Genomic DNA, 26,847 nt, shown 5'->3' with positions numbered 1-26,847 from the left:
CAGAGATTTGTCTCCCAGGTAAGTCCAGTTGACAGCATGAACCATTACACAGTCCTTAAGATTGGAAGTTGGAGGTTGGGGAGGTATTTCAGACAGCAGGTGAGGGTACAGGAGAGGCTAGATTTTCTGTGTGTATGGGGCAGAGACGTGGGAGTGGCTGAAGTCTGTCTGGGAAGCCCTGCTCCAGAGACCTTCCCACGGAGGCCTCGCCCAAACAGATGGAGGCTGGGGGCAGTCAGAAGCAGGAATTGAGAAGTTCCTCGCACATGTCCTTGGCATCCCTTCCATCTGCCCAAAGGACTCACTGACTCACCCCATCAGAGGCCAACTTGACGGTGCCTTCATGGCAGGCTGAAGAGTGTGACCTGAAGTGTTTGCTTCCCTTCCTTCAGCCCTTCTCTCCCAGGCTTCCCCTCTCTAAGAGGGGGCGTGAAGTACCAGCTAGACAAAAGAAGCCAGGTGGATGTGGGAAAAGCAAAGGGACAGAATAGATCAGCCACCTCTGTCACTCCAGACTTGGAGAGAGGCCGGGAAGGATAGGGAAGAAAATTTGAGATGAATTGGTATAAGTCTGAGTTTGAGTCACAGAGACAGGTGTCATTAATGCCAGGGTCTGGACAGTATTTGTCACCTGAAATGGCCAAGTGTGGGAACAGTGGAGGTGTGCCATGTCTGTCTGACACCTGAGACCTGGTTCCTGTGTACCCACCAGGTGGTCACTCTGTCTGTAAACCGACCTGACTATGGGGTCAGTCTTCTCGCTTTCTTGAGCTGTGATGCCCTGCTGATGATGTTCAAAGAGGTGCACCTTACTGCGGGCACCCACGTGTCCTTTCCTGCCACCCGCATCATCCTACAATGCACAGACTATCCAACAGACGCTGTTGTAGGCTGAGGATTCGTGTCTCGTTATTGTATGCTGGTGCCTTGCTTTCCCACGATTTCTGAATGGGTCGAGGATAGAGAGGGGAGCAGCTCTTATCCTTCCCAATGTTGCCTGGCAGCCTCACGAGCATGATGAGCACTTGCTGCCCTGTTCCTGCCCAAAGTCCCTGGGAGGATGGGCTCATTGTCATACTGCTCTCCTGATGCACGGGAGCTAGCACTTTCTACAGCTGAATTAGAGCCTTGTACTTCAGCCAAGACCCACTGTGGATCAGACAACTAAAGATGTCTTTTCAAGTGAAACAAAGAAATTTAATTAGAGCCAGGCAGGGAAGTGCTTCCAGTGCGACATCTAGCTTTGTACCCTCAGTCTGGCCCTGTAAGCCCCACCACAGAGGTGGCCATGTGGCAGGCGATTGGTGGGAACCTAACCAAGGCTAGAAGGTGACAGAGCAGCCTCTGGGGATCTGTGGCTGTACCCACAGAGAGGAGGTCAGTGTGATATGTGTACTTGTCCATGCATGTGTGTGTCCATGTGTGTCATAGTTAGTTTCGGCTGCCAACTTGATACAAACCTACACATATCTGACAAGAGGGTATCTCTACTGAGGAATGGCCCCATTGAGTTGCTCATTGTCAGGTTTTTTTTCTTTAAAAATTTTTGGACTTATTGTACAGTTACGAATGTTTTGCATATATATGTGTGTATGTGCACATGTGCCTACCTGGTACTTGTGGAAGTCAGAAGAAGGTGTCAGATCACCTAGAATGGGGGTGCAAGTTATGCACAGTTGTGAGCCACCAAGTGGGTGCTGGGAATTGAACCCAGGCCCTCTGCTAAATTGCTGAGTTGTTTCTTCAGCCTGTGAGACGTTTTCTTAATTGTTAATTGATTTCAGAGGGCCCAGTCCACTGTGGGTGGTGTTATCCTCTCCTAGGTGGGTCTGGGAGAAGAAAAGTAGCCTAAGACAACCACGGGGCGAGAAACAGTGAACTGACTTCCTCCATGGCCTCTGCTTCAGTGCCTGCAGCAGCCACTGCCTAAGCCCTTTCCCCTGAAGTGTTTTGGTCAGGTTTTTACTATAGCAACAGAAACCCAACTAATGCAATGTGTGTGTGTGTGTGTGTGTGTGTGTGTGTGTGTGTGTGTGTGTGTGTGTGTGTGTGTACAGAGTGACATACAAGTGCTGTGTAGTATGCAGGCAAGAGGAAGAGGGGGACACAATGGTGGAGAAGGACATGGGGGGAGGGAGAAGAGACACAACGGTGATCAGTTGATGTTTTTCTTCTCTGCCAGTGGAAGGCAGGAACAAAGGGAACTAAACGTGTTTAGGCAGAAAAGTCACGAGCTTTCACTTGTGCTACTTGATGTGATTTTTTTTGAGCTAAATATTTACCATTTTCCCAGCAGAGCCAACAGGCAACAGTAGGCACTCTAATAAGACTACACAGGGAAGAAGAGGCTTGGGGTCTTCAGTGTCTGACACAGATGCCTGGGGACACCCTAGGTAGGATCAAGCCTCTTCCTTCAATGTCTCCTCCTTGAGATTCCTTCCAAGGACTGGGCACCCGGGTAACTTAGGGGATAGATCACTCCACATCCTTCTGCCCCTGTGTCCTTTGTCAAATGAGGTGAACTCCAGCCTTCTCGCAAACTGGGATGTCCTTCTGTGAACCGTGACAGTATCATGGATGGGGGTCACCAAACTCTGTCTTAGTTTCTATTCTGGCCATGAGAAAATACAGCGACAGAAGCAGCTGAGCTAAGGGAAGGTTTGTTTAGGAACACAGCTCTAGGTTCGGCCCATCCTGGTGAGCAAGGCACAGCACAGCTTAAGGCAACTGGTCACATCATCTCTACTCTCAAGAGACAGAGGACAAGGAATGCTCGTGCTTGGCTAGCTGCTCCTTTGTGGCAGTCCAGGGGCCACTCTCAGGGAGTGGTGCTGCTCCTTTGCTCCCTTTACTGCAGCCCTTCCCCTGCCAATGAACATAATCCACACAGCTCCTCATAGGCATGTCGGGAGGCTAGTTAATCTCTAGCAGATGTACCTGGGAGGTTGGCTCCTGGGCGATTGCGGATCCTACCCGGCTGACATGTTGGTGGTTGTCATCTTGACAACATCAGACTCTAGGATGGGCTGGCTGAAGTGGAAGGGTCACCTTACTGTCAGACCCAGGCATGCCCACCCGAGTTTCTGGAACATTCACCTGTAAGCCAACACTTCCGTGTTCTTCAGCTGCAGATCTCCAGCACATCGCACACTCTGAAATTCTAGATAGTGGAACACTGGGGGCAGCTTATGCTCAGCTGTCAGTCACCATGGTAGGGGAGTGAGGAAGCCCCGTGTAGAGGAGTGTAGAGGAATAGACGTAGTGAAGGGACTCTGGCCTGCCCCTGGCCTGACAGACATGGCGCTGGCAGGCCTTGCCCTTTCCACTTCCCTCTCCCTTGTGAACCATAGATTATACCCATAAAGCTAGCCATCAAGGTCTGTCCACTTATTTGGACACTTGCATATGCCATAGCCATTCCTGAGGATGAGTGTCAAAGTCTAGGGATCAAAAACCTCTTTTGGTTCATCTAATTAACATGCCCTATAGAAATATACCAGTGTATCCTAGCCCACTCTAACACAGACTTCCCCATTTTCCTCATATTAAAAATCACACCTGCAAGGTCATTTGCTGCTGTTTTTTCTGCCTGAGTCAGAAAGCAGCCACTTTAAACTTTTCTTCCCCACTTAATAAAGGATCTGTGTGAAAACAGGTGTTTGGGTGTGGTTTGTGCCCCAAACGGTGGCTCCCACTGTGCAGGGGTCTCCTTCAAGTAGGTAGTAGTTTACAAACATGCTGCAGCACTATCTTCTGAGTCAAACAACCATCATCTTGGGGAGTTTGGCTGTGCCTGCTTGCAAAAAGATCGCAACAGCTCACTGGTTGGCTATTTACATCCCTCAGAGATGGGTGGGGAGGGCCAAGTGACCCTCATCAGAGCTGCCAGCTGCTCCCAACCACCTGTTGTACTCAACATGTTCCTATGTGGCCTCAGCAGGGGTTAGAGCATATAGGTGGGGGAGGATTAAGGGCCCATTTATGTGTCAATGACAAAACCATCGCTGCGGGTGACCTTCATGTGACCTTGTATGGTGTGTGTGTGTGAAGCACCCACACTCCTGTAAGTAACCCTCACCTATGCTTTGTAAGTGAGCTCCACAGATGAATTAGAGTGAGCTTTGGTGGAATCCTGCCTTGGTTTCTGGTTGGCACCTTAGGAATGGGAGTAGACAATGCTTATGAATTTCCTACCCCCTCTCTCCCACTTTCCCACCCCCAAGCCTAGGAATTTTAGCAGCAGATGCTTGTTATCTGGCCTTGTGGTGAACATGCCTAGTTGGATTTTTTTCTTTGTGCAAACAAAGACCTGTTTCTGGGGGCTGGTTAAACAATTGACTTTGATGTGGCTACCATGTAGGCATTTTATGGAAGAGAAGCAAAGAGAAACTTGAAAGTTACTGCTTGCTTATCTTGGTGGACTCAAAAAGGGAGCCCTGGGGGAATGGGTTTTGTATCTGAGGAGCGTGGGAATCAGTTTGACAATCAGTCATGGAGTCCTGAGCCCAGGAGCTGACGAGTGAGGAGGGTCGCGGTGGAGGAGTACGCTGGGTCCGGTCCAGCAGCTCAGTGGAGGTGCGGCTGTTCAGATCCAAGGTGTGGTTTCAGTGACAGCAGTTAGGCTTCTGGGTTCTTTGGGTGAATGATTTTGGAGGGATTTAATGGGAGGGTGTAGGTCTAGAGATGTAGCGGTGGGTAGCGTGTTTGCAGAGCACGCACTAAGTCCTAGGTTTATCCCAGTGCTGTGTGTAAGCATGGTGACACACACTTACAATTTTAGTGCTGAGGCCTACGCAGGAGCATCAGAAGTTGAAGGTGGCTGGTCCTTTACTACACAGTGAGTGCATCTGAGACCAGCCCGGGACACTCACTGTGCTGAGTCAGCTTCCACAGCATCTGTGGCCTTTGCTGCAGGATGGTTAGGGGTGGGGTGTCGCCAGGCAAGGAACCCATTGACACAGAAGAGAGGGGACATTGGCTCTAGGTGCACAACAGAGTCTGGGACTGGGTACACATGCTGTTTTATTTCAGGACTCAGTGGGAAGCTACTGGGCCAAAGGATATGAATATTTAACATTTCCCAAGGAAACAGTCAATCTGTTCATTTTATCCTTCTGTATATGAGGAAAAGGCAAGCAAGGGGAAGACACCCAGGACAATTCAAGGCCACAGGCCTCAATAGTTGTGATAAACAATGAAAAAAGAGAAACATGAGGGGAAGGTAAAAGACCACACTAACACTAATTGTCACCAGCTACTAAGGTCTCAGACCGAACCTTTCTCGTTTCTTAGACTCTTCCCTGTAATTAATTGGAGAGGAGAGTGTACAGAATGCGTTTTTAAAATGGGAAAATCAGTTTTTAACCTCACTTCTTAAAATTCAAGTTGGTTGTTTCTGGACCCTTCAGATGGTTTTCTTCCAGAACATTCTGGCTTCTCTGTAGCTGTTCAGCAGTTCTCTGCTATCCCTTCTTAGTCATCACATGACTAAGAGCCTTTCATCCAACACTGGCATGGTCCAACTCAAGGTATTTACTGGGGCTGTGGCTAAGGTAAGACTAACTAAGTTAGGGCTTTGGGGACCTACAAGTGAGGCCATACCTGGAAAGAGGCTCTCTGATATGCTTCAGCTCTGGTTACTTAAGTTTCAGTGGAAATGATACAGTTTTCCAGTTTATTCTAATTGAACAGTTTGTGTCTCCTTCTCAGTCCATTGATAATACACGATTTCCTTCACCAGGAATTCAACACACTATTATTGAATCATTTGGAAGTCAAAGGGAAATCCATAATGGTATCTTATTAGCTGTGGAAACTGAAATCATTGTCTAGTTTTCTTCTCCGTCAGCCGTTCATTGATGTCATCACCATCTACCCAGAAGTCTGCCTTGTTATTTCACAGCAGCCCTGAATCCTTCACTTTTATTTTCTGAGACAGGGTTTGAAGGGACTTCGGACAGCTCAAGCATGGTGAGCATGGCTCTGACAGGCTTGGCCCTTCTCCCCATTTCCTCTCTCTGCCTTGCTAGAAACTGTTAGATTACATCCCCAAAGGTCTAGTCCCTTATTTGGCCACTTCCTCCTGAGGCTGACGACCAAGGTCCAGCTAATAAAGTATTGACGTCCAGCAATCAGAAGTCCCCTTTGATTCACCTAATTAACATGACCAATTAAAATCAGGCACTTCATCCTAACACCGAGTTTCTGTTTTACCTTTATAAACTGCCGTTTTCCTATGTGGCATGTTCTTCTCTGTCTAGAGACAGTCTTTTCTCCCTCTGGGACAAATATCCCTGCCCTCTTTCCCTTGTCCCCTTCCCCTTCCTCCTCACCCCCCTCCTTTCCCATGGCATCCAGCCCATTTTAACACAGACCTCCCCTTTTTCTCTTCTTAACAATTACACCTACAAGGTCATCTGCCGCTGCTTTTCCTCCTGAGTCAGGAAGCAGCTGCTTGAACTTCTCTTCCCCTCTTCCTTAATAAAGACTCTCTCTGTGAAAACAGGTGTTTGAGTGTGGTTCGTGTCTAATCTGGGGGTCTGGGAGGAAGTCCCCACTGTGCAGGGGTCCCCTTTAGGGTTCATTCTATAGCTCAGGCTGGCCTAGACTATGCTTCCTGAGTGCTGGAATTACAGGCATGTGCTGTAGTGCATGGCTTTGATGTGTTTAAAATAACTACTTTTGGTTGGTTGGTTTTGGGAATTGAAATCAGGGTCTTCTACGTGATCACTTTACCAGGAGCTACAACCACTGTCATTAATCTTCTGTTTCAGAGAATATAAGAAGTACCGGGGGTTGAACCTTGGGACTTCTGGATACTGAACAAACACTTTCATTCTTTGTATTATAGCCAGGTGTGGGGGCACACACTTTTAATGCCAGTACTGGGGAGGCAGAGGCAGGAGGATCTCTGGGTTCAAGGCTAGCCTGGTCTACAAAGTGAGTTCCAGGATAGCCAGGACTACAGAGAGAAACCCTGTCTCAAAAACAAAATAAAAAACAAACAAACAAACAAAAAAAACCAGTCAGCTCTTGTGGCACAGGCTGGTAGGATTTTCTGAAGGAGCCAGAGGCAGGAGGATCTGGAGGAGGACAGCCTGGGATAAGCATTTTAAAAAACAAAACAAAGCAAACAAAAAGTTTCTACATTGTGCCAGGCATCAGATCTCTTCTGTTCTAACAGCAATTTACGTCTAGAACTTACATCATTCTTACATCATTTTTTTTTCTTTCTTTCCCCATCACCCAGATCAAGCCAGCTCCATCATCTTAAGTAGTTTCCCCACCTCTGGTCTTGAAAAGCACCTCAGCTTGAGATTCCCTCTTCTCCTTATCTCCCGTTTGCAAATGCCAACTGCTTGCAGCTCAGGGCCTGGAGTTGAGGGAGGAGCCTGCCTGCCATGGTACACCTAGTGTCAGCACACTCCATTGAGCCTGGAGGCTGTCAGCACAGATGCTCTCCTGCTGTTCTGCTCACCCATCATCTGCTCCAACCACGTAATGAGCTCCTACCATGTGCATGGCAGAGAACAGGCCATATCTCACCATTCTCATAAACGCTGCTACCTCTGACCATGTGCACATTACTTAATGGCTTTGTTGAGACAGGGGCTTTCCAGGTAGCAGAAGCTGGCTTGACCTTGCAGTCCTCCCATGACAGCCCTTTGAGTGCTGGGATTACAGGTGCTAGCCACAACACGTGGCCTGATGCACACTTTTATGCTTTTATGAAAAATTCTTATAAATTTAGGCAAAGATGCCGCCAACTTCCTTTGTAACTTGAGGTACTTTTTGTGTTACTTAGGAAACACCTTTCACTTCTAAACTCCGATTGAACTCTTCCACAGAGCATTTTTTTCTAGAAAACTCAGGCTAGAAATAAGTTTGTGAGTTCAAATCCTAAGAGCTGGGCAACTTAGCTAACTGTGATGTTTCAGTTTTTTTTTCACTTGCATAATGAAAATAGCAAGAGGCTTTAATTCTAGAGTGTTGGAAAGATTGGAGATTCTAGAACAATTAAACATAGAAAGTGATACCTCAGTACTTAGCAGGTTTACAAAGGCTATAGTTATTTTACATTCTTATTTATTTAGTTATTGGGTCAAGGCCTCATTCTCTCACCCAGTGTGAGCTAGAATGTAGTCTGTAATCTAGACAGGCATCAGATTTGTGGCAAACCTTCTGCTGTGATTTCCTGCTAGGATTACGGCTATGAGCCACCATGCCTGGTTTGTTGATCTTTGGAATTAATTCTCTCCCTCACCCCCAGTGTGTGTGTGTGTGTGTGTGTGTGTGTGTGTGTGTGTGTGTGTGTGTGTGTGATTGTGTACATGTGCATGTGAGGCCAGAGGGTGAGACTGTGAAAAACTATGGGGACTTTTGAAGTTGGGCTAAGTGCATTTTACGTTATGATGTGGCCACATGTCTATGGGGGCTAAGGAATGAAATGTATTGGTTTGAATGAGAATGTTCTCTATAGGCTCATATGTATGAATACTTGTTTGCCAGTTGTTGGAACTATTTGGGAAAGATTAGGACGTGAATAGCTTTGTTGGAGGAGGTGTGTCTACAGAGAGCAGACTCTGAGGATTCCAAGGATTTGTGCTATTTTGAGTTAGCCCTTTCTGCTCCCTAGTTGTGGGTCAAGATGAAGGCTCTCGTCTCCCCTGGCCAACATGCCTTTGCTCCAACATTATAAATCTCAACCCTCTGAAGCCATAAGCCCAATTAAGTGCTATTCTTTATAAGTCACCTTGGCTATGGTATCTCATCACAGCAATAGAAAAATAACTGCCTTGGTAAACGTTTTATTGCTGAGAAGAGACACCATGACCACACAAATATTGAAAGAAAGAACTTAATTGGAGCTTGCTTACAGTTTCAGAGGTTTAGTCCATTGTCGTCATGATGGGAACATGGTGGTGTTCAGGCAGACATGGATCTGGAGAAGGAACTGAGAGTTCTACATCAGGATCCACACAGGCAGCAGGAAGAGTAAGAGACACTAGGCTTGGCTTGGGCTTTTCAAACCTCAAAGACCATCCCTAGTGGCACACATCTTTCAACAAGGCCACACTTCTCATTGCTTCTCAAGTAGTACTACTCCCTGTTGACCAAACATTCAAATATATGAGTTTATAGTGGCCATTCTTTTTCTTTTTCTGAACACGTGCTCCTTAACTCCACAAAGCAACAGCAAAATGGCACAAGTCAGCTGTGCAGCAAGGAGCCAGAATTCTTGCGCTACAGTGTAGCCTAGAATGGGGGCATTCCCTTCCCTATATTTCAATATGGTGCTGTGTGGTGGCCATTCTTATTCAAATCACCACAGCAACTAATGCATCTTAATCGCAGGAGTTGTTCCTGAGGCACTGCCCCCTTTTATTTGAGATAAGACCTCTCACTGGCCTGGAAGTTTCCAAGACACACTGGCACCCAGAGAGCCTCTCCTGATCCCCAGTACTGAAATGACAGGTGTGTGCCACCACACCCAGCCTTTTTTTTTTTGTTTTGTTTTGCCACCAATTCTGTTCCGGGGAATCAAACCAAAGTCCTGGAGCTTAGAGGGCAAGCACTTTGCTGAAGGAGTTATCTCCTTGGTTCCTGCAATCAGGTCTGGAATTTGTTTCTGTTTATGGTATAAGTTATGAATCCAATTATATGTTACTTTTTTACATCAAAAGACAGTCCATGCTGACCTGCTATAAATCTTGCCACAGCTTCTCTCTGCCTCCAGACTGACTCTTTGCCATTTACTTTTCACCATGGCTCTGACTTCTGCCCATCTTCTAGATTTTTTAAAACAATTCTATTATCATAGTTCCTTTGAGATCCCAAACACACCAGCCCCTTTTTCTCCTTTGTGTTTCTATACTTTCAGTGTTTTGCTGCTTCTCTTTTAGGGATCTGTCTTATGTAATTGGAGGATCCCCTTAACCAACTGACAGGACACACACCATTCTTTGATTCGGGTCATTTTCTTGTTTTACTTCTCTCACTTAGCATCTGAAATATGATGAATCACCCTTATTTCCCCAATCAGACATGGGCATTGTTGAACAGAACTGTCTTCTATTTGTATACAGATTGTATTTGCTGATAAGGAAAGGTATACAGATTTTTTTTTCTTAAAAAGATTGACAATATGGGCGGACTGTGTTCTCCTCCTCTTAGATGGCAGCCCTGTATTTCCATTTACTAAACATTTAGTGTGCTGTATGTCAGGATGTCTGGAGCCACCTCTGGTTCTGTGTCTGGAACTACATCTGGAAAACAGTAGGGCCTCCATAATGACCTTACTGAGTGGTCTGTCTTTTCTCTCTCTCTCCCTCCTCCCCTCTCTCTCCCTCCCTCCCCCCCCCTCTCCTGACGTAAGCAGGCCGGCTTTTTTGGAGAATTCTGGTGACACTACGGAAGGCTATCTGGAGTATTCTAGAGAGCCATAGGTTGGGGCTGGACCAGTGAGGGGGACATCGGGGACCTGGCAGGAGGGCCCGGCACCAGCTGGTGTTGAAGGCAGGGAAGACCCGGGTTTGTGTAGCTGGCTTGGAGCCCTGGCATTGGCATCAGCAGTGTTCCTTCCACACCTGGATTGCTCCTTTGCTGGCTAACCCTCGTGGTCTCGCATGAAGTCTAACCTGCTCACAGAGGCCTTTGGACACCCATATCTACTGTGGGCATGGGATACTGAAACCCTGGGAATTTAAACATGCATGCCAAGTATTTAAAGGTAGGCTCCAAGGCCATGAGGATATGCGCTGCAGTGAGCCGGCTAGCCTTCGGTGGCAGCTTCATTGCCATGCAGCATAGATAAAAGTGGCTTTTCTGAGGTTTCTCTTTTCTTCTTTTCTTCTCCTACTTTGATATTATGAGGCTTTATTGTTTCTTTTCTTCCCCTGGGCCTGGGCATGGAAAAGCTGCCTGTTTGGATCTCTTGTCTGTGTGCCTGCTCTATCAGGTGGCAGCTTATTTCTGTCAGATGCTCATCCCTCCCCACGCCACTGGTACTGTTTGGGCTGGTCTAACTTGGAGAACATCTCTGCCTTGGTCCCCTGCCATTTCTTCAGAGATTCGGAGCCACCAAGCAGCTTTTAGGATGGGGAATATCCTAGGCACAAAATCCCAAGGCTTTATAGACACCAGACCAAGGCAGGCTCACTAAACCGTGGAGCAGAGAAAAGTGGGAGAATTTCAGACAGCTCAAACACTAGTTTAGCACTTTTGGAGTGCAACAAAAGTGCAGTATATGTTATTGGGGAAACTTCAATCTAAAATGCGTCCCAAAGGGCTAATGGGACAGCTGAGAAAGACGCTGCTGCTCCAGAATGACATTTTGAGGTGACATTGGGACATACAGATGGAGATGACTTGGGGACAGATGTGACACCTGGTCCACAGTTGGCTCCACACATCCTAAGTTCAGCCTTAAGATTCTGATTAATAATCCTCCAGGATGATGAACAAAGGAATCACCCAGGTCTGAATAAATGCAGAATCAGAGCCAATCATATGTGGAGATGTCAAGTACATCAGTGAGTTATCTATTTTTAAAAAATGACAGTATGAATGGAATGTGTTCCACTGACTTTAATTAGGTGTCAGAATTCTCTTTCCCTTTGTTAAATGCCTACTTTGTGTGGGAATTGACAGGCCACTTCTGGTGGACCTGCAGTCTGCCCTGTCCCCTAGGTCACATAACTCAGATCAAATTTCTGAGGTTGAGACTCCAGTTCCCCCAGAGGTCCAGGTGGGTTCTGGGAGTTAGGGATTCAAAAACAGCTTTCCTCAGCTCTGAGATTCACAGGTAGAATGGCCTTGGGCCTACAGGGTTAAGGAAACCTCACTGTTTCACCTTTTGGTCCTGGGGCCAGTCTTGATCAGTAAAAGAAAGTCAAGCATCACACTGAATGAAGGCCCAGGCTCCAAGCCTCCCTTCTTCAGACAAGCTGTTTCTTCTCGGCCTGGCCCAGTGGGCAATGCCACCTTAAACTGCTCAGGCTTCCTGTGAAGTTTATTAGCAATTGCAAAACACAGGTGCTATGCTCACTATCTCACTTATTCCCCAAGATAAAGGTCTCACTGGGCTCTACTCCTATTTCTGGAGTCCGCTGGAGCTGGACTCAAACACTGCTGCTTTTCCTGCAGAAATCTCTTTGATCATCAGGCACAGTCAGTCTCCTTCTGGCTATGGTGGCCACTGATTGAGCACCTTCACACCTGGTGTGTACTAAGAGCACATAAAGTAGCCATTTTTGACCTTTCCAAATATCAAGTGAATTTTCACAAGCTTTTATATAAAACTGACCTTTATTACAATTTTAAAAAGAACAAAGACAAGTTGATAAGTGCCCTTAATTACAACGTACCTGTTATTTACAAGTAATTATACTTTTAATATACAACTTGAATAAGGTTCATTACATGTAAACTAGAAGACATCACAAGTTAAACTCCAGCCTTTATGACTACTCAGAATCGACATATTACCATCAGAGACAGAAGACAAACACCCGTGTCAGTTCCTTAGATACCATGACTGAATGGAAACTTGGGATCTGGCCATAGAAGAGGAGTAGAAATATGCCTTGAATTGAAACATGACAAAAGTATTGCTATTAGCTAATTCTAAATACAATGAACTGGATCATTAAAAATGATGCAACCTTAATCTATAGCACCTTTCAAGGAGGTCGAAGCATTCATACTCATCTACATCATCTTACTTGTCCTCAAAGCATCCCTATGAGGTAGGCAATGGTTGATTATCATTATCCCCATTTTGTAATATGGAGAAACTGAGGCACAGAGAAGTTCAATCATTTGCTTGAAGTCACATAGTCAAGTTGGTGATGGAACAGGGACCACAGCCCTATACTCTTGTCTCCAAAACCAATAATTCTCTTTAGACTAAACTGGAGGATTTAATTCAATACATTAATTCACTTTTCCAAGACATTTTAAAAATGTGCTCCCCCATACAAATTGTTGAAACACTGCAGGCAGGAACCAACACCCTGGGGTGATGGCAGACCGATGCAATATTCTACTGGAAAGGCTATGGGAGTTTTGTTATTTTATTCCAGGAGTTGATCTTCCTAGCTGAAACAGAGTCCTTAGAAAAAATACACTTGAAAGGCTGCTTCTCCTGGCTTACAGACTACATCTTTCATGACCACACTACGTTCTCCATGAACTTGGTTTACTCTTGAGTTGCAAAGAAAATATCTAAAGAACAAGTTTAATATTTGAGTTAATTGTCCTCATTTATACACATTTACTGTTTACACTTTAAGACAGGGGTTCTCAACCTGTGGGTCATGACCCCTTTGGGGTTGCGTACCAGATATTCTGCAGATATTTATATTACAATTCATAATAGTAGCAAAGTTAGTTATGAAGTGGCAACAAAATACCTTTATGGTTGGGGGTCACCCCAACATGTGGAACTGTATTAAAGGGTTGCAGCATCAGGAAGGTTGGGAACTATTGCCTTAAGAGATTCCAAGACAGGATAACGTATTTTTGAGAGATGAACATAATCAGGAAGCCACTCACAACACTTAGGTCAAATGTTATTTTTTTAATTCCCTTTGGGGTCAAATGTGTATTTGATACTTAAAAAAAAAGTCCTAAAAAGACATGGGTCAGAGCCCCAGACTTAACACTGCAGGCATTTCATATAGCATCTTCACTAGATAAACACTGCGAATGATTTCTCAATCCTCCTGGGGAGTTGGCAGCCCTCTAAAGTAGCATGGAGGAACTGATATTCTAGACCGGCTTCAGGAAAAAAAAAAGAGCAACAGAAACACTTATGACAGAAAGTGCTTGAATGAGAAATACAAACCGTACTTATGATAGTGTATTTATCAGGTTTGATTTCAAACTCCCCCAGAAAACACAAGGCATGTAAAGCAACACGATTGTTAAACAGCTGACAACATAACGTTTTCCTATGCCAGGTTAACACAGAAGTCTAATGAGGGACAGTCACCAACCTTTATAACACATATAAGATGACTTGAGATAACCAGAATATTTTATTTAGAAACAGGATGGCATTGAACTCAAGATCTTCCTGTCCACTCTCCAAAGTTATAGGATTACAGGCATGAGCTACTATGCCCAGCTCCTACATCTTAAAACAAAACCCACAGAATATCAGTGACAATCCTTGGGAAAAGTCTATATTAGAATAAATGAAAATTAAATGGAATGATCTTTACTATTACATTTTAAACAAGATTATGCTTCCAATTTCATCTGATATTAAGAATCTGAGCAAGTATTTCCAGTTAAGTTAAAAAGCTTGAAAAAATACAATAAAATACAAATATTTAGAGATAAGATGTAAAAAATAAAAAGGCTTGAAAATGAGCAAAAATAGGATTTAAAAAACCATACAGATGTTCTTTCTCGTCAGGACCATAATTTTTAACATTTTATTTCCTAATTCCAGATAAAAATAATAATTTTCCTGTGTTCTGTGCTGATTTCGTTAAGTGAAGTTCTTGCAGCACAGTGTTTTCAGCTTGATGCCCTGTCAGGAATAATGCCCTGAAGAACAGACACAGGTCCCAGCAAGGAAGGAGGATGCAGACGATAATGTGAATAAACCCACGTTTGATTCTGTCCACACAAGTTACTATTGTCACATCAGCCACTCAGTAACACCAACCGTTACACTTTCAGTGTCCCCTTGGCACAGTATAATACACCTGTCAGGGTTTCCAGGAAATAACCCTCAATACAGACTGTGACTCCAGCAGCCAGCTCTAAGCAGTCTGTGTGCCAGAGACCAACACTTTCAGAAGAATGGTACCCCAGATCACAGGGATTCCTATCCACCATAGCAAGGAGCACCAGGATCAGTGTCATTTACCCATTGACAAAATCCTGCTTCAGTCTGGAATCGGCCACTGCATTGTCACAAGACAGGCTTTGTACATCCATTTTCCAGTATCCACTGGTCCTGCTGCAAGTGCTTGGGTTTTAACAAGGAATAAAACAGATCCCTCCATGTGATAACTGGTTTCAGTTACCTGGTAGGCCACCTTGCCTGCCAGCCAGGCTCCGGGTTCCTCTTTTGTTGCTTTTGGCTTACTCTCTTCCTTGACACACACTGAGTAGTACACCTGTTTCCATTCCTTGTCTCAGACTGAATATGTACCGTGTCTTGAGTATAACAAAGGCATCTTCAGACAGCATTGTTTTTCAACTGGGAGAATTATGAACGCAATTTAAAATCTGAATGTATTCATTGGGGAAACTAAATGAAAGCAGCTCAGGAAGGCATCCCATAATTACAAAATGTAACTGATGGAGAATGGTTTAATTCTGCTGTTATGACACAAGTTCATCATACTAGTGGGATAAACTTTTCAAATATACGATAGAACACAGCCTAATTAGTATCAGGACTGTGCCAGCAACACACAATACCTACATATGTACATACATACATACATACATACATACATACATACATACATATAGTTTACCACTAGTGAAGACAGGGAATGTTCTAATCATACAGGTGAAAATCAAGTAAGAGCAGCACCCTGGCATACTGGGTGAGATTTTAGTTCTGTGTTGAAGGTCTATTGTTTTTTTAGCATTTAATTAGAATTTATTGTGGGAGAATCCAATTCTGTTGAATTTACCGTAGAACAATCATGAATCGTTTTATCACAAAGGTTATTGATATTATTTATAAGTTTTACAGATTTAATGACATGATTTACATAAGGACAAGTCAAAACTATGCACCCAGCATGTTTATAAAAATGACTTTCTTTTAAATTTCTTGAACATTTCACATAAAACAGTCTATGCTTTTCTTGTGATTTACATTTGGGAAGTATGTAAAGGAACATTAAATGCTTTCAGACTTTCAAAGGTATTTAAGGAAAAGGAAACAACTACTTCTAATCTAGATAGAATTATAATTCTGACTTAAAGGGAAAAACCTTATGACTTATTTTTCTCTTTGTGGATGATTCCACCTGAGCTGGGTATGACGGGATGCACACTGTGGATACCAGTGGTGAATGTTTCTGTATACGGTGAAGTCTGCTTTGATTATTCCTTTCATACACTTAAACTCTGTAACATTTAACAAACCACAGGCTCTGTCCAGCTCAGACAGATTCTGAACTAAGTAAATGAGTAAAAAGTTATAACAAAACAAAATAAAATGAAAAAACCCTAGATAATCAAGTCAAACAATGACGACACACCAATAAATGCACAATAATTATGCACCTGAAGCTAAACTGAGCGAGCTGGTTCCCTTGCCCGCCCTTCCCCCAGTCCTCACAAGCTGCTGCTTATTCTTGTGGAATTTGTGTCGGAGGGCCTTCCAGTTCCTTGTAAAGTACTCAAGATATCATCTGTCACAACTTGTTCACTGGTTCTCAGACCAGGAGAGCGATTTCAGTGCATATTTCATGACTATGTTGCATACTATATTTGAAAACTCTGAGGACATTCTGACAACAAGGTTTCAAGTTGACATGATTATTTATAATAACTTGTCTCTAAAGAAAGAGTTTTATACTCCCGCACTCATACCAGCTTCCCTGCTAAGTTAAAACTTTTTATAAAACATAGTCAAAACTTCTGAGCTGTAAAGTGCCTGTGAAGTACGGCACTGTGGCACGCACAAGGCTGGGGATGCCGTGTCATGGGTAGCACCACGTGCTAAGGGACCCCTGTGACCTGAGTGGCGCTTGGGTCAAACTCATCCACACAGAGCGGGGTTTGCTGGAGATCCTTACCCTCTGCTGCTCCGGGGGCCAGGGGTACCCTCCTTGTCACCTTCTGATGGGCAGTGGCTATGCTTATCCACGTGGCATCTTCATAGGTGGACTGGGTTGACTGACACCACCTTAGAGAGTTGAGTTCACAGTTCCACAAGCATGGTACACACCAGCGACAAAACCAGTTCATGAATACAGGGATGGAAACACAGGCCACAGCTGACTGGTCACTTCATCCTCCCAGTCACACTCTTTGTCACAGGGAGGGAAAACAGCATGGGTATTAAGTCATTAGAATCAGATGTCACGGCAGGAGGGGTTGCGGCCTCTCTCTTTGTCTGAATCAGTGAAAAGTGAACATGGTTTCCAATGTTGGCCTTGGAAGATTTAGAGAGACGATTAAATTCAAACCAGGCTGAACTTGTAATTTGAGCTACTCCAGCCACTGACTTTTGTTATATGAAGGAAAATAGTCTGACAGGCAATTTGTATTAACAAGTGCCGATGTCTTAAAGATGCCATTGGACTTTAATGCAAATCTGCTACTTTCAGGGAGTTCAAAATTCCTAAGTCAGATTTTGTTCTGTTTCAGTAGTGTCCATCACAACCCCTTGACACAATTATTCATGCCTATTGCATTTTTGCCACTGGCAGTCTGAGTGTTTGGGATTTGGAGTCCCCAGTACCTTTTAGAGAGCTGAGTCTTTACAAATCTTCAATGTTACATTACTTGTTAGAGAAAGAAAAAAAAAGAATGCTCATAATTATCTAGCTTATGTGCTTTATGGTGTCTTTTCAAATTGAGAGTATAAATCATTGTACATAAAATCAAAATAGTTAATATATAATTTCTGGTGTTTTCTAGAAATTAGGCATGAAACATAAAACATCTTATAAATTCATATAATAAAATAAATGTTTACATTTTACTCTTAGATTACCAACGGATAACAGAAAAGTCAGACATGTGGGCAGCAGAGATCACTGAAAACACAAATTCATGTCCGAAGCCCTTTGGGGATAGACGCCATGGCTGCCATCCACATGTGTGGCCCGGGTCCCAACTTAAACGTTAAGGCTCTGTTTGGAAGGAAGAGCGCTGGGTTTAAACAACTTTAGAAGTACCATAGTAGTCAAGGGAATTCAAAAAAGGTGTTGACAAATTTCTGAACGCTGTGGGGGAAGGTTTTGAACAGAAAGATATAAAAAGTGTCTAGAGTACCTCAAGTACCTTGTGAAAAGACTGCAGATGTGGTGTGAAAATTAGGAGCAAACACCCCCAGAGACTCCAGAAGACACCCCAACCCAGACCAAGTAGCCTGCACTTTCCACATTCCCAGGGACAGACACCGCAGGTCTGGGAAGGGGACGGTCTAATGGAAACCAGTGTGGGTTTCTCACCATCATGGTATCTAGCTGAACTAGCGCCGAGCCCGTGGGAGACAGTCCTTGGAATGAACCACAGACATGGGGAGGTCTGGCGTGGTGAAATACCGGGTATTTTAACACTGGTAGCAGACAAAGAAATGGTGAGGAAGAAAACCCTGGCTGGTCACCGCTGCGGTGGGATTCTAGGCGGACGGATGGAATTTCAACATTGGTGGATAGAGCGCCCCCTCACAGCCTGCCTGCCTTGTGGCATTTGGTGGTCACATGTACCAGGGGTTTCCTGTGAGTATGGGGTCCCGCCCTGACAGGTGAGTCCATACCTTACTGTTTCAGAAACTGGGGAACAGCTGTGAACTTGTACTTGACTTCAGTTAACTGAAGCAGCCTGAGATGGATGTCTTCTTATCCCAGGCGGAGCTGTCCCCTGATGCGCGAGGCTCTTCGGGACTACTTTCTGGGCTGCTAGAGCCTGGTGATATTTCTGCATTGCTGCAAGTCCCCAATGCTCTCGTAGTCATTCTCCTTGGGGACAAGGTGGCCATTGGTCTCCAGGGGGACCTTCTCTTCCTCTCTGTTTAGAGTCTGTATGGCTTCGTAGTCAGGCTCGGGTTGCTCACTCGATCTCCTTGCTGGGGGGAGTGTGCTGATGTTGTTGGGAGATTTGTCGAAGTCTTTCACAGTGGCATAGAGGTCATTACAGGAAGAGGGTGACCTCTGAGGGGATCCCTGCATGGAGGGGCAGGCAAACTCTGGTCCTTTCGGAGATGGTCCAGGCTTGTGTGCTGACTGTCCGGGTTTATTCACTGAGGAATACATCGCTGAGATCTAGGGAACAAGGAGAAATGAACACGCCGCCTGCAGGCTGATTCCTTCATCCCCTCCTTGGTGATAGGCTTTGTAACTGGCACTCATGAACACTCCCTGCCCAAGAATTATTGATGACAAAGGTGCTATCATTTAATGTCATCAATGTCTAATATTTTACCAGAGAATTATCAAACTATCCTCTTTTCTAGAGATCAGTCATATTTGATTAACTCTATAAACCCAGTTTTGTGGGTTTCTCACAGGACCAGACGGAGCTACTGTGTGGCTAGTAGGGAGGCCAAAGAATGTGGAGTACATGGCCAGTGAGGGGTGCTCAGAGATGCAGGTGTGAGAATGAAGGCTGGGACGCCCCTGAAGGGCCAAGGCAATTCGCCGCTCCCGGGAAAGGGAGGCAGCCAGAATCAAAGATGACCCTAGGTTTTGCCTTGTGTAGCTGGGGAGAGAGAGAGAGATTAAAGTTTCCCTTCCTTAGGAAAAGGAACTTGCAGGGGCTTAGGCAGCATCATCTGAAGAAAGCATGCCTTGAACTCTGACCTTCCTCTTCCAGCCCTCACTCAAGAGCTCCCTGCCTATCCGTGTGGTCTCCACACGGACAAAGTTCCCACACGGGGCATTGCACTCCAATCATGCACAAATAGAGGAGGGAGGGTATCTGGTGCTCTGTCTGAACCTAGTTCGATGTGTGTCAGAATCCTGGCTATTACATTTGAAGGCACTACTAAAAGTCGCCTCAATTTTTATCCTGGTTCGCGGGAAATCACCATCTGTTTTCACTGGTTGCTTCGAGTGATGCTGTCTTAGTCTGATTCATCTTTCCTGAAGCGACCAGCATCCAACATTCCTCATGGACATTTCCCCATCTTTCAGGCAGGATCAGATTCCCTACTCCTACTCATCCCAACTTTGGGAATTTTCCAGCCCGACACCGATTTCCTTCTATGGTGGACTCTCAGCTGTTGACTAAAACTCCCTCTTCTTTTGCTGACCCTAGCTCTTCCTTCTCTTCATGCCTGTGCAACCCTTCCTGCTGCCTAGAGTCCTTCAGTCTGCTAACCCACTCACCCTGCCATTCTCATGGCTCACCACCTATCATGTACCTTCCCAACATGAGAAACCAGCATCTCAACCTGGACACCCAAGCAGAGGCCTGGGAGCTTGTCTGTTCTTTCGGACAAAGGAAGCAACCAGCGTACATGCGTTCTTGGGAAGAAGCACCATTTTGGCACTATTTGCGGTGGTGGTGGGAGGGTCTTGTTATGCGGTCCAGGCTTGCACTGAACTAAACATCTGCCAGCCTCAGCTTCCCGAGCGCTGAGACTATGTGTGTGAACAACCTTGACTGTGCAGGCATGTGTGTGTGTGTGTGTGTGTGTGTGTGTGAGTAACCATGATTGTGTAGGTGTGTGTGTGTGTGTGAACAACCATGACAGTGCAGGTGTGTGTGTGTGTGTGTGAACAGCCATGACTGTACAGGAGTGTGTGTGTGTGTATGTGTAAAACCATGACTGTGTAGGTGTGTGTGTGTAAAATCATGACTGCAGATTTTTTTTTTCAACTTGATATAAGCGAGAGTCATCTGAGAGGTAGGAACCCCAAATGAAAAGAAGGCCTCTATAAGATCGGCCTGTAGACAAACCTGTGGGGCACTTTTGAAATTAATGATTAGTGAGAGAGCCCAGCCCAGCCCACCGTGGGTGGTACCACCTCTAGGCAGGTGACACTGGATTGTAGACGAAAGCACGCTATGAGGAGCAAGTCAGTACATTGCCCCATGGCCCCTGCTTCAGGTCCTGCTTTTAAGTTCCTGCCCTAACTTCCCTCAGTGATGGACAGTGACCTGAGATTTGTAAGGTGAAATAAACCCTTTCCTCTCCAAATTGCTTATGGTTACAGTGTTTTAGCGCAGAAACAGAAGCCCTAACTAAGACAACACTCCATGAGAGTGTGTGTGTGTATGTGTGTGTGTATGTGTGTGTGTGTGTGTGTGTGTGTGTGAGAGAGAGAGAGAGAGAGAGAGAGAGAGAGAGAGAGAACACATCTCATGTAGCCCAGGCTAGCTTAATACAGCTGAGCTGGCCTTGAATTCCTGATCTTCTTGTCTCCTCCGCCTCCCATATGCCATGGCGGTAGCTGTCTGCAACCATATTGGATTTATGATATCTGGGGTTATGGACTAAAGTTCCTTTTTTGGTAAGTTTTATTTAAAAATTGTGCAAGCAAGTACATGTGTTAGTGTAGGTGCCTGTGACTGCCAGAGGCATTGGGGGGCACTGGACCCCTTGGAGCTGGTGAGACAGGGGTGGGGTGAGCTGCCCAGCCTGGGTTGCCGTAACTGAACTCCTCGGCAAGAGCAGTGCATGCTCTTAGCTGCCAAACCATCTCTCCAGCCCCCTGGTGTCTCTATTTTTAAAAGACGTTTTTTAGTTATTGGAAAAGAATTGAAGTTTACCTCCTCTTCTGTAAGAGTTGGGTCTTCTTCCCGAGACTTGTATGACAAGGAACTAAATCTCTGTAAAAAATGCAAATCAAAGTAAAGCAGTTTGAAGCCGATAGTTTAACCTTTCTAGGCATATACACCCAGGTCTATACCAATGTGTTCAGGTGATCTCTACAGACCACAGGCAGGCCATTATGTGTCCCTTGCATCAGCTGTGTGCACATTAAAGGCTACCCAGCCACACTGTGCTATACAGAGGTCTTCTAATACTTCTGTATACAGGTGGAAATAAGCCAGTGATTTTGGAAACCATCGTTTTGGTTCCGAATCACCACTGAGGGAGGACTGACGGTGGCGGGGGAGGGTGACAGTTAAGTGGGCCCTCTATCCAACATGCCAGCCCGTCACATCTGAGAGCCTGCTGGTGTCACCAGGAAGAACACCCACCGATCTCATAACCTCCCCTCCTGCCTGTTCCTCAGTGATTTTCATCCTGGTTCTTCTACTACTTAGGCTCTGGCTTGTTAACTCATTCTAATACACTTCTTATTTCAATTCTTGATTCCAATGAAAGTCAGACACATCCCAACTCTCCCCCTCCACACTGACAGCCTGCTTCACCATTGAAAGTCAGACACATCCCAGCCCTCCCCCCACACTGACAGCCTGCTTCACCACCCCCAGTGTGTCTTCACCATACCAGGCCATTAGTTACCTGGGCCCTCTCTGCCCTCCACCACCCCGGCTCCTGGAAACCCTTTCAGTCCAGCACTTGTCATTCAAACTCTTCTTTTTAATGCCAAATTCCAGTGATTTGTCAACACTTAGTTGTGATGTAAACGTCTATTCCACTTCCCCTTCTGGTATCCCTCCTTCCTACTTTACCAAGTGTTACTCTGAGTCAGTCATCATAACTAGGGAAGCTCAGGTCCCTTCCCTGCTGCTGAGCCGGTGGGTGGCCCTCAGAGTGGCTCTGTGTCTTAGGCTACTTCACCAAGACATCCTGCATCTGCTCTTCCTTGGAGGCCAATCGACTTGGTATCTTCTCCTCGTTCTCCAAAGGCCCAACATGCCTCCACCTGCCCACCACAGCACCACCTCAGTCACTGATGGATGGCCTTGCTTCTGGATTCTCTGAGAAAACTCAAAAAGGCAAATATATTTCTCAGAACTCTACCCTGCCCTCGGCGGCCCTGGTGGCCTTCTGTCCCCTCCTGGCTACCACGCATGAATGTGCTTGTCATGTCCTGCTCCCGGCCGTCCCCCCTGCACACTGTACGTTCGCACTGCATGTGAGGGCCATTCTGCCTCTCTCCCCTTCTGTCTCCATCACCAGATTGTCTCCCTTGGTGGAGTCAATCCGTCTACACATAAGCACACTAAACAGAACAAACAACGGTACAGCCAGTCCCACCCCTCCTCACCGTCGTTCAGCAAAGCCTCGGCTAACTTTCCTCTTGGAAGCCACTCCAGCCAAGTTTCTACCCACACTGGTCTCAGGAACTCGTCTTGGTCCCAAATGATGACCACATCAGAACGACGACCTGTCCTGTGTCAACTGAGGTGTCCCCTCTCTTCCCAGATACTTTCTCTACCCAGTCCCTAGTAACTCCTGCCCGCTTCACTGGTTTTTGTTCTTATTTTGGTTTCTCCTGCTGCCCCTCTACCCCTAGATCCCTGTTCTTGGGACTCCTCTGGCCCTAGCACACACGCCAGCCCAGTGCCAGCCTTCCCTCTTAGCCCATGCATATCCACAGCTGCCCTGAGGTGTGTCAGCATTGGGGCCAGTCCTGATCTCTAGTGACGCATTACTAAAGCGCAGAGGGCTGAGGCCTGCCCCAGGTCCCACCCGCCTGGGATACTCGATCTTGATTCATGGGGTTCCTTGTGCCCACTGGCTGTGCCAGCCCTCACTCAGCTCTTGGCTAATCACTTCTGCTGCCTCTGTCCTATCTGGGGCCTCTCTAGCTCTAGTTATCAGAGTTGGGGGAGCTTACGAAGCATAGGCAACACTGTTGTGTTCTGCTGGTTTCTCGAAGGCAATAAACCCAGGCCATAAGTTCCTACCCTGGTACCTGTCTGCAAACTTCCCCCACCTCTGCTCACTACCCCAGCCCCCCCCCACCAGCCACTGGTGTAGCTTAGGGGCTTCCCAGAGACCAAACTGCACAGTGCCCCAAGAACACCTGTACAGCTTTCTCAGTCACTTCCTAGACTCCGCTAAAGAGTAACTTCACATTCAGGTAGAAGCTAACAACTCTCTCCCCATCCCACTCACTCCCAATCTTCCTTATTTTATTTTTTCCCTTTCATCTGTATCTATCTTCCTCATTTAAACATATGTTTCACATGACCTGGAATTTTCATTCATTTATGTTTTGTTCATTGGTCTTCATCTGTCATGCAGTAGATTCTCCATAAAATCTTTTTTGAATATTAAACATTTGAAGTTCTTAATTCACTTAAAATTGGGATTATTTACATGTAAGAGGATTACTTACTCTAAGATGGGAAGGGATAATTTGATCCTTAAATGTGGATTTCCAGTTTTTAATGTGAAATCAGGAGACCTGCTTGTTAACAACAGAAAACCAACCCTTTTGTCTTCCCAATGTTACTAATAAGAAGCTTTAGCTAGTGTAGGCAGTGTAAACTTACCTCGTCTTTGGTTATATGAAGGCTGGAAGCGTTAGACTATACTGCAGTTTATGAACATGTTTGTAAATACTTTTAAGGTACTTACAACAGCTGATTTCAGGATAACATACAAACAAGTTGAAACAAACTTAGAATAGTGCAAAGAATGACTTCATACTATAACCAATGCAGCCACAGGAGGGGTGACCATCACCAATTGAGTTCCTGATCCCTGCTGTCCTTCTTGCCAAGGGTGGCAGGTGAAGCTATGAATGGAAGATAATTTGGATAATAGGAGTCTACATTAGCTGACGGGAGCAGAGCTGGCCCATTTAAATGGTGAGGACATCCAACGTGATGCTCACCGTGGCTCAGCTGCTGTGAGACATACGCAACATCAGCACCACAGGCTGTGGACTGCTGATGGAGTTTAGACCTCTGCTGACTGAACTTTTTAGGAATTACTTTAGAATATTGCATATAAACTAGTGGAAAAGACACGTTAGTTGACTTTGAGGAAAATACACAATAAGTTACAAGCAGGGACATCTGCACATCTGGAGCCTCTGTACAGGGCACTGAGCTCTGAGTTGTGGAATTCAGAAAGGTACAAGGTTACCACACATACAGAGGAGGGAAGCTGTGCGGCAAAGAATCTTACTTATTTAGTTTATTATTGTCAAATGAAGACAATAATATTGGTCCAATTACATACAATATAAATGCTGGAAACTACCCAAATGAGATATTGAGAGAGAAACGTTTTGTAAACATAAATCTTCAGCATCCTAAGATTTAGATGGTGAAAAGGCCAAGCACAGCTTACAAGCCCATGTTACTTCTCATCATTTCATGAACCTGCTAATATGATATGTATCTCCCAGGACCTGGTACCTTCTTATTGGGACAAAAGCCCACCTTTCTGTGTCCACTGGTCCCCTCCGTAGCTGGCTCTTCCGCCTCTCTCTCTCCCTTCTCTGGAAGGTTCGCATTCTCATCCAGGAGTTTAACCGGGACAGGGGGTGGGGCTTCCTCTTCCAGGTCACTGGAAGTTCCCAGAATGTTCTCGGCATTCATGCTTTGGCGGCACTTTTTGTTCCTGTCCACAGAGGCATATTCCGCAAAGTCGGCTTTGCCCTCTGTGTGGGGCCCCTGTAGCTCCTTCAAGGCGGAAGTGGACTTGGACTTGCCATTCTGGCCTTTGTCCGTCATGTCCTTGATTTCCTTCACAGTTTCGTACAGGCAGTCCTCCACCATGTTCTCCTGGGAGGAGCTGTCCTTGAGCACCTCGTAGGGCCCCTCCACGCCAGGCCCGGAGTCCCCCTCCACAGCCCTGGCTGTGAGCATGGCGTCCACGGCATTCTCAGGGGGGATCCTGGGCAGCTCTCGGCTCTGGTGACTCTTGGGCTTTCCTGTGCTGTCCTGGGAGTCCAGAAGATCTGAAGCCGAGGTCTGAACTTCCTCATAATGCTGCATACAGGTTAAGGTGCTGTCTTCTGAAAGAACTGAAATGAGAGGGGTATTAGACCACCTCTTAATAACCAACACAGGGAACCACCATGTTAGACCATCAAACCTGTATTCAGCTGATGCTCAGGTGCAAACTGTGATGTCAATGCATATTGGTATTCCATTACATTTAAAGGGAAGCTATCTGTTGTACCTTTCCCAGTACAAGATTAAAAAATGGATGTGGGCTAGCTGTACTTTGACTCATGGTTCCTTTCATTACTTATTACTACCCTGCTGAGACCCAGTGCATGGGATTATACAGGATTAAAGCAACAGTCCATGTGGGGCCAATTGCTTAAAGAGGCTGAGGCAGAAAGACTGAAGTCAAGACTAGGCCGGGCAACTTATTTCAAAATAACATGTAAAGGGAGGCTGTGGCTATAACACAGTGGCGGAATGCTTGCCCAGTGCATGCACGGCCCTGAGTTCCACCCCCAGTACAGAAAACAGGTGACATCCCATGGGGCTGTAAGATACTAAAAACGGGGCATGTGTTACCCTAGTCTAATTGGCCTCTGCCTTTATGGAGGGAGTAGGTGATCTTCCTGCCCCTGTCCCCTTTCACAGGCCGCTTTCCTTTGGCAGTCATAACAGAGGCTGAGCAGTAATGATGGACCGTTAGGCCAGTGTCACAAAAGACCTGATGCACTGTCCCTTGTTTCCAGTGTGCCTCAGCCCCACATCCTTGCCCCACATAAGAAGTCCAACCAGGGTGTCCTTGGACTGCCTCTAAAATGGTAACCATGACACCTGGCAGTCAGTCCTTATCATATGAATTCTGAGTGTTCTCTAGATGCCAGAGACTGTCAACCAGGTAGAGACCCAGAGGTGAGCAGAACAGAATTCTCTCAGGATGCCCACATCATCTACAAGTTCTTACCCAAGTGAACCGCACTGTAGGGAGATTAGAGACGGTGGGCCAGCTTGGAGGTGCTTCTAAGGCCCTGCACCTAACCCACAAAACAGAACAGAACCCCAAACACTACCAACAAACCAAGAAAACCGAGACAAGAAACGGGGGGGGGGGGAGGGGCATCTGACTGATGGGCGGTGTCCAGAATACTGAGTGCCTGCCCTAGAATCATGTTGCCTGGTTCAAGTTACAGATCTTCAAACTCTGTGACAGTAAAACCTTGGTCAGGCTATTACGGGCTGTGTGACAAGGACTTGGCTTCCCAAAGTAGCCCATACCCCAATCTATGGAAACTACATGCTGTATCACATAGTCTCTCTCTCTCTCTCTCTCTCTCTCTCTCTCTCTCTCTCTCTCTCTCTCTCTCTCTC

At 45.8% G+C, this 26,847-nt stretch overlaps 1 protein-coding gene and 1 non-coding gene across 4 annotated transcripts in view; both read right to left on the bottom strand.

The window, feature by feature from the left end:
* Nucleotides 1-9,167: 9,167 nt before the first annotated feature.
* On the bottom strand, nt 9,168-9,298 carry LOC121139051. Its single transcript, XR_005875906.1, has one exon. It is a non-coding gene; the product is annotated as a small nucleolar RNA SNORA46 (small nucleolar RNA).
* A 2,989-nt stretch (nt 9,299-12,287) lies between these two features.
* Nucleotides 12,288-26,847, bottom strand: part of Pag1 (phosphoprotein membrane anchor with glycosphingolipid microdomains 1) — a 137,481-nt gene continuing 122,921 nt past the window's right edge. For all 3 annotated transcript variants that reach the window (XM_040741389.1, XM_021225275.2, XM_013110977.3), the window contains 3 exons: nt 24,970-25,556; nt 21,427-21,486; nt 12,288-18,974 (listed from right to left, as the gene is read on the bottom strand). In XM_040741389.1, coding sequence (XP_040597323.1) covers nt 18,612-18,974; nt 21,427-21,486; nt 24,970-25,556 — 1,010 coding nt within the window. In that variant the 3' untranslated portion in view covers nt 12,288-18,611. The remainder of the gene's footprint in view (nt 18,975-21,426; nt 21,487-24,969; nt 25,557-26,847) is intronic.

The sequence above is a fragment of the Mesocricetus auratus genome, unplaced genomic scaffold (genome assembly GCF_017639785.1).
Source record: "Mesocricetus auratus isolate SY011 unplaced genomic scaffold, BCM_Maur_2.0 Super-Scaffold_6730, whole genome shotgun sequence".
Taxonomy (NCBI): Eukaryota; Metazoa; Chordata; class Mammalia; order Rodentia; family Cricetidae; genus Mesocricetus; species Mesocricetus auratus.
Note: the sequence above shows the minus strand (reverse complement) of the source record. Positions and strands in the feature narration are given on the sequence as shown.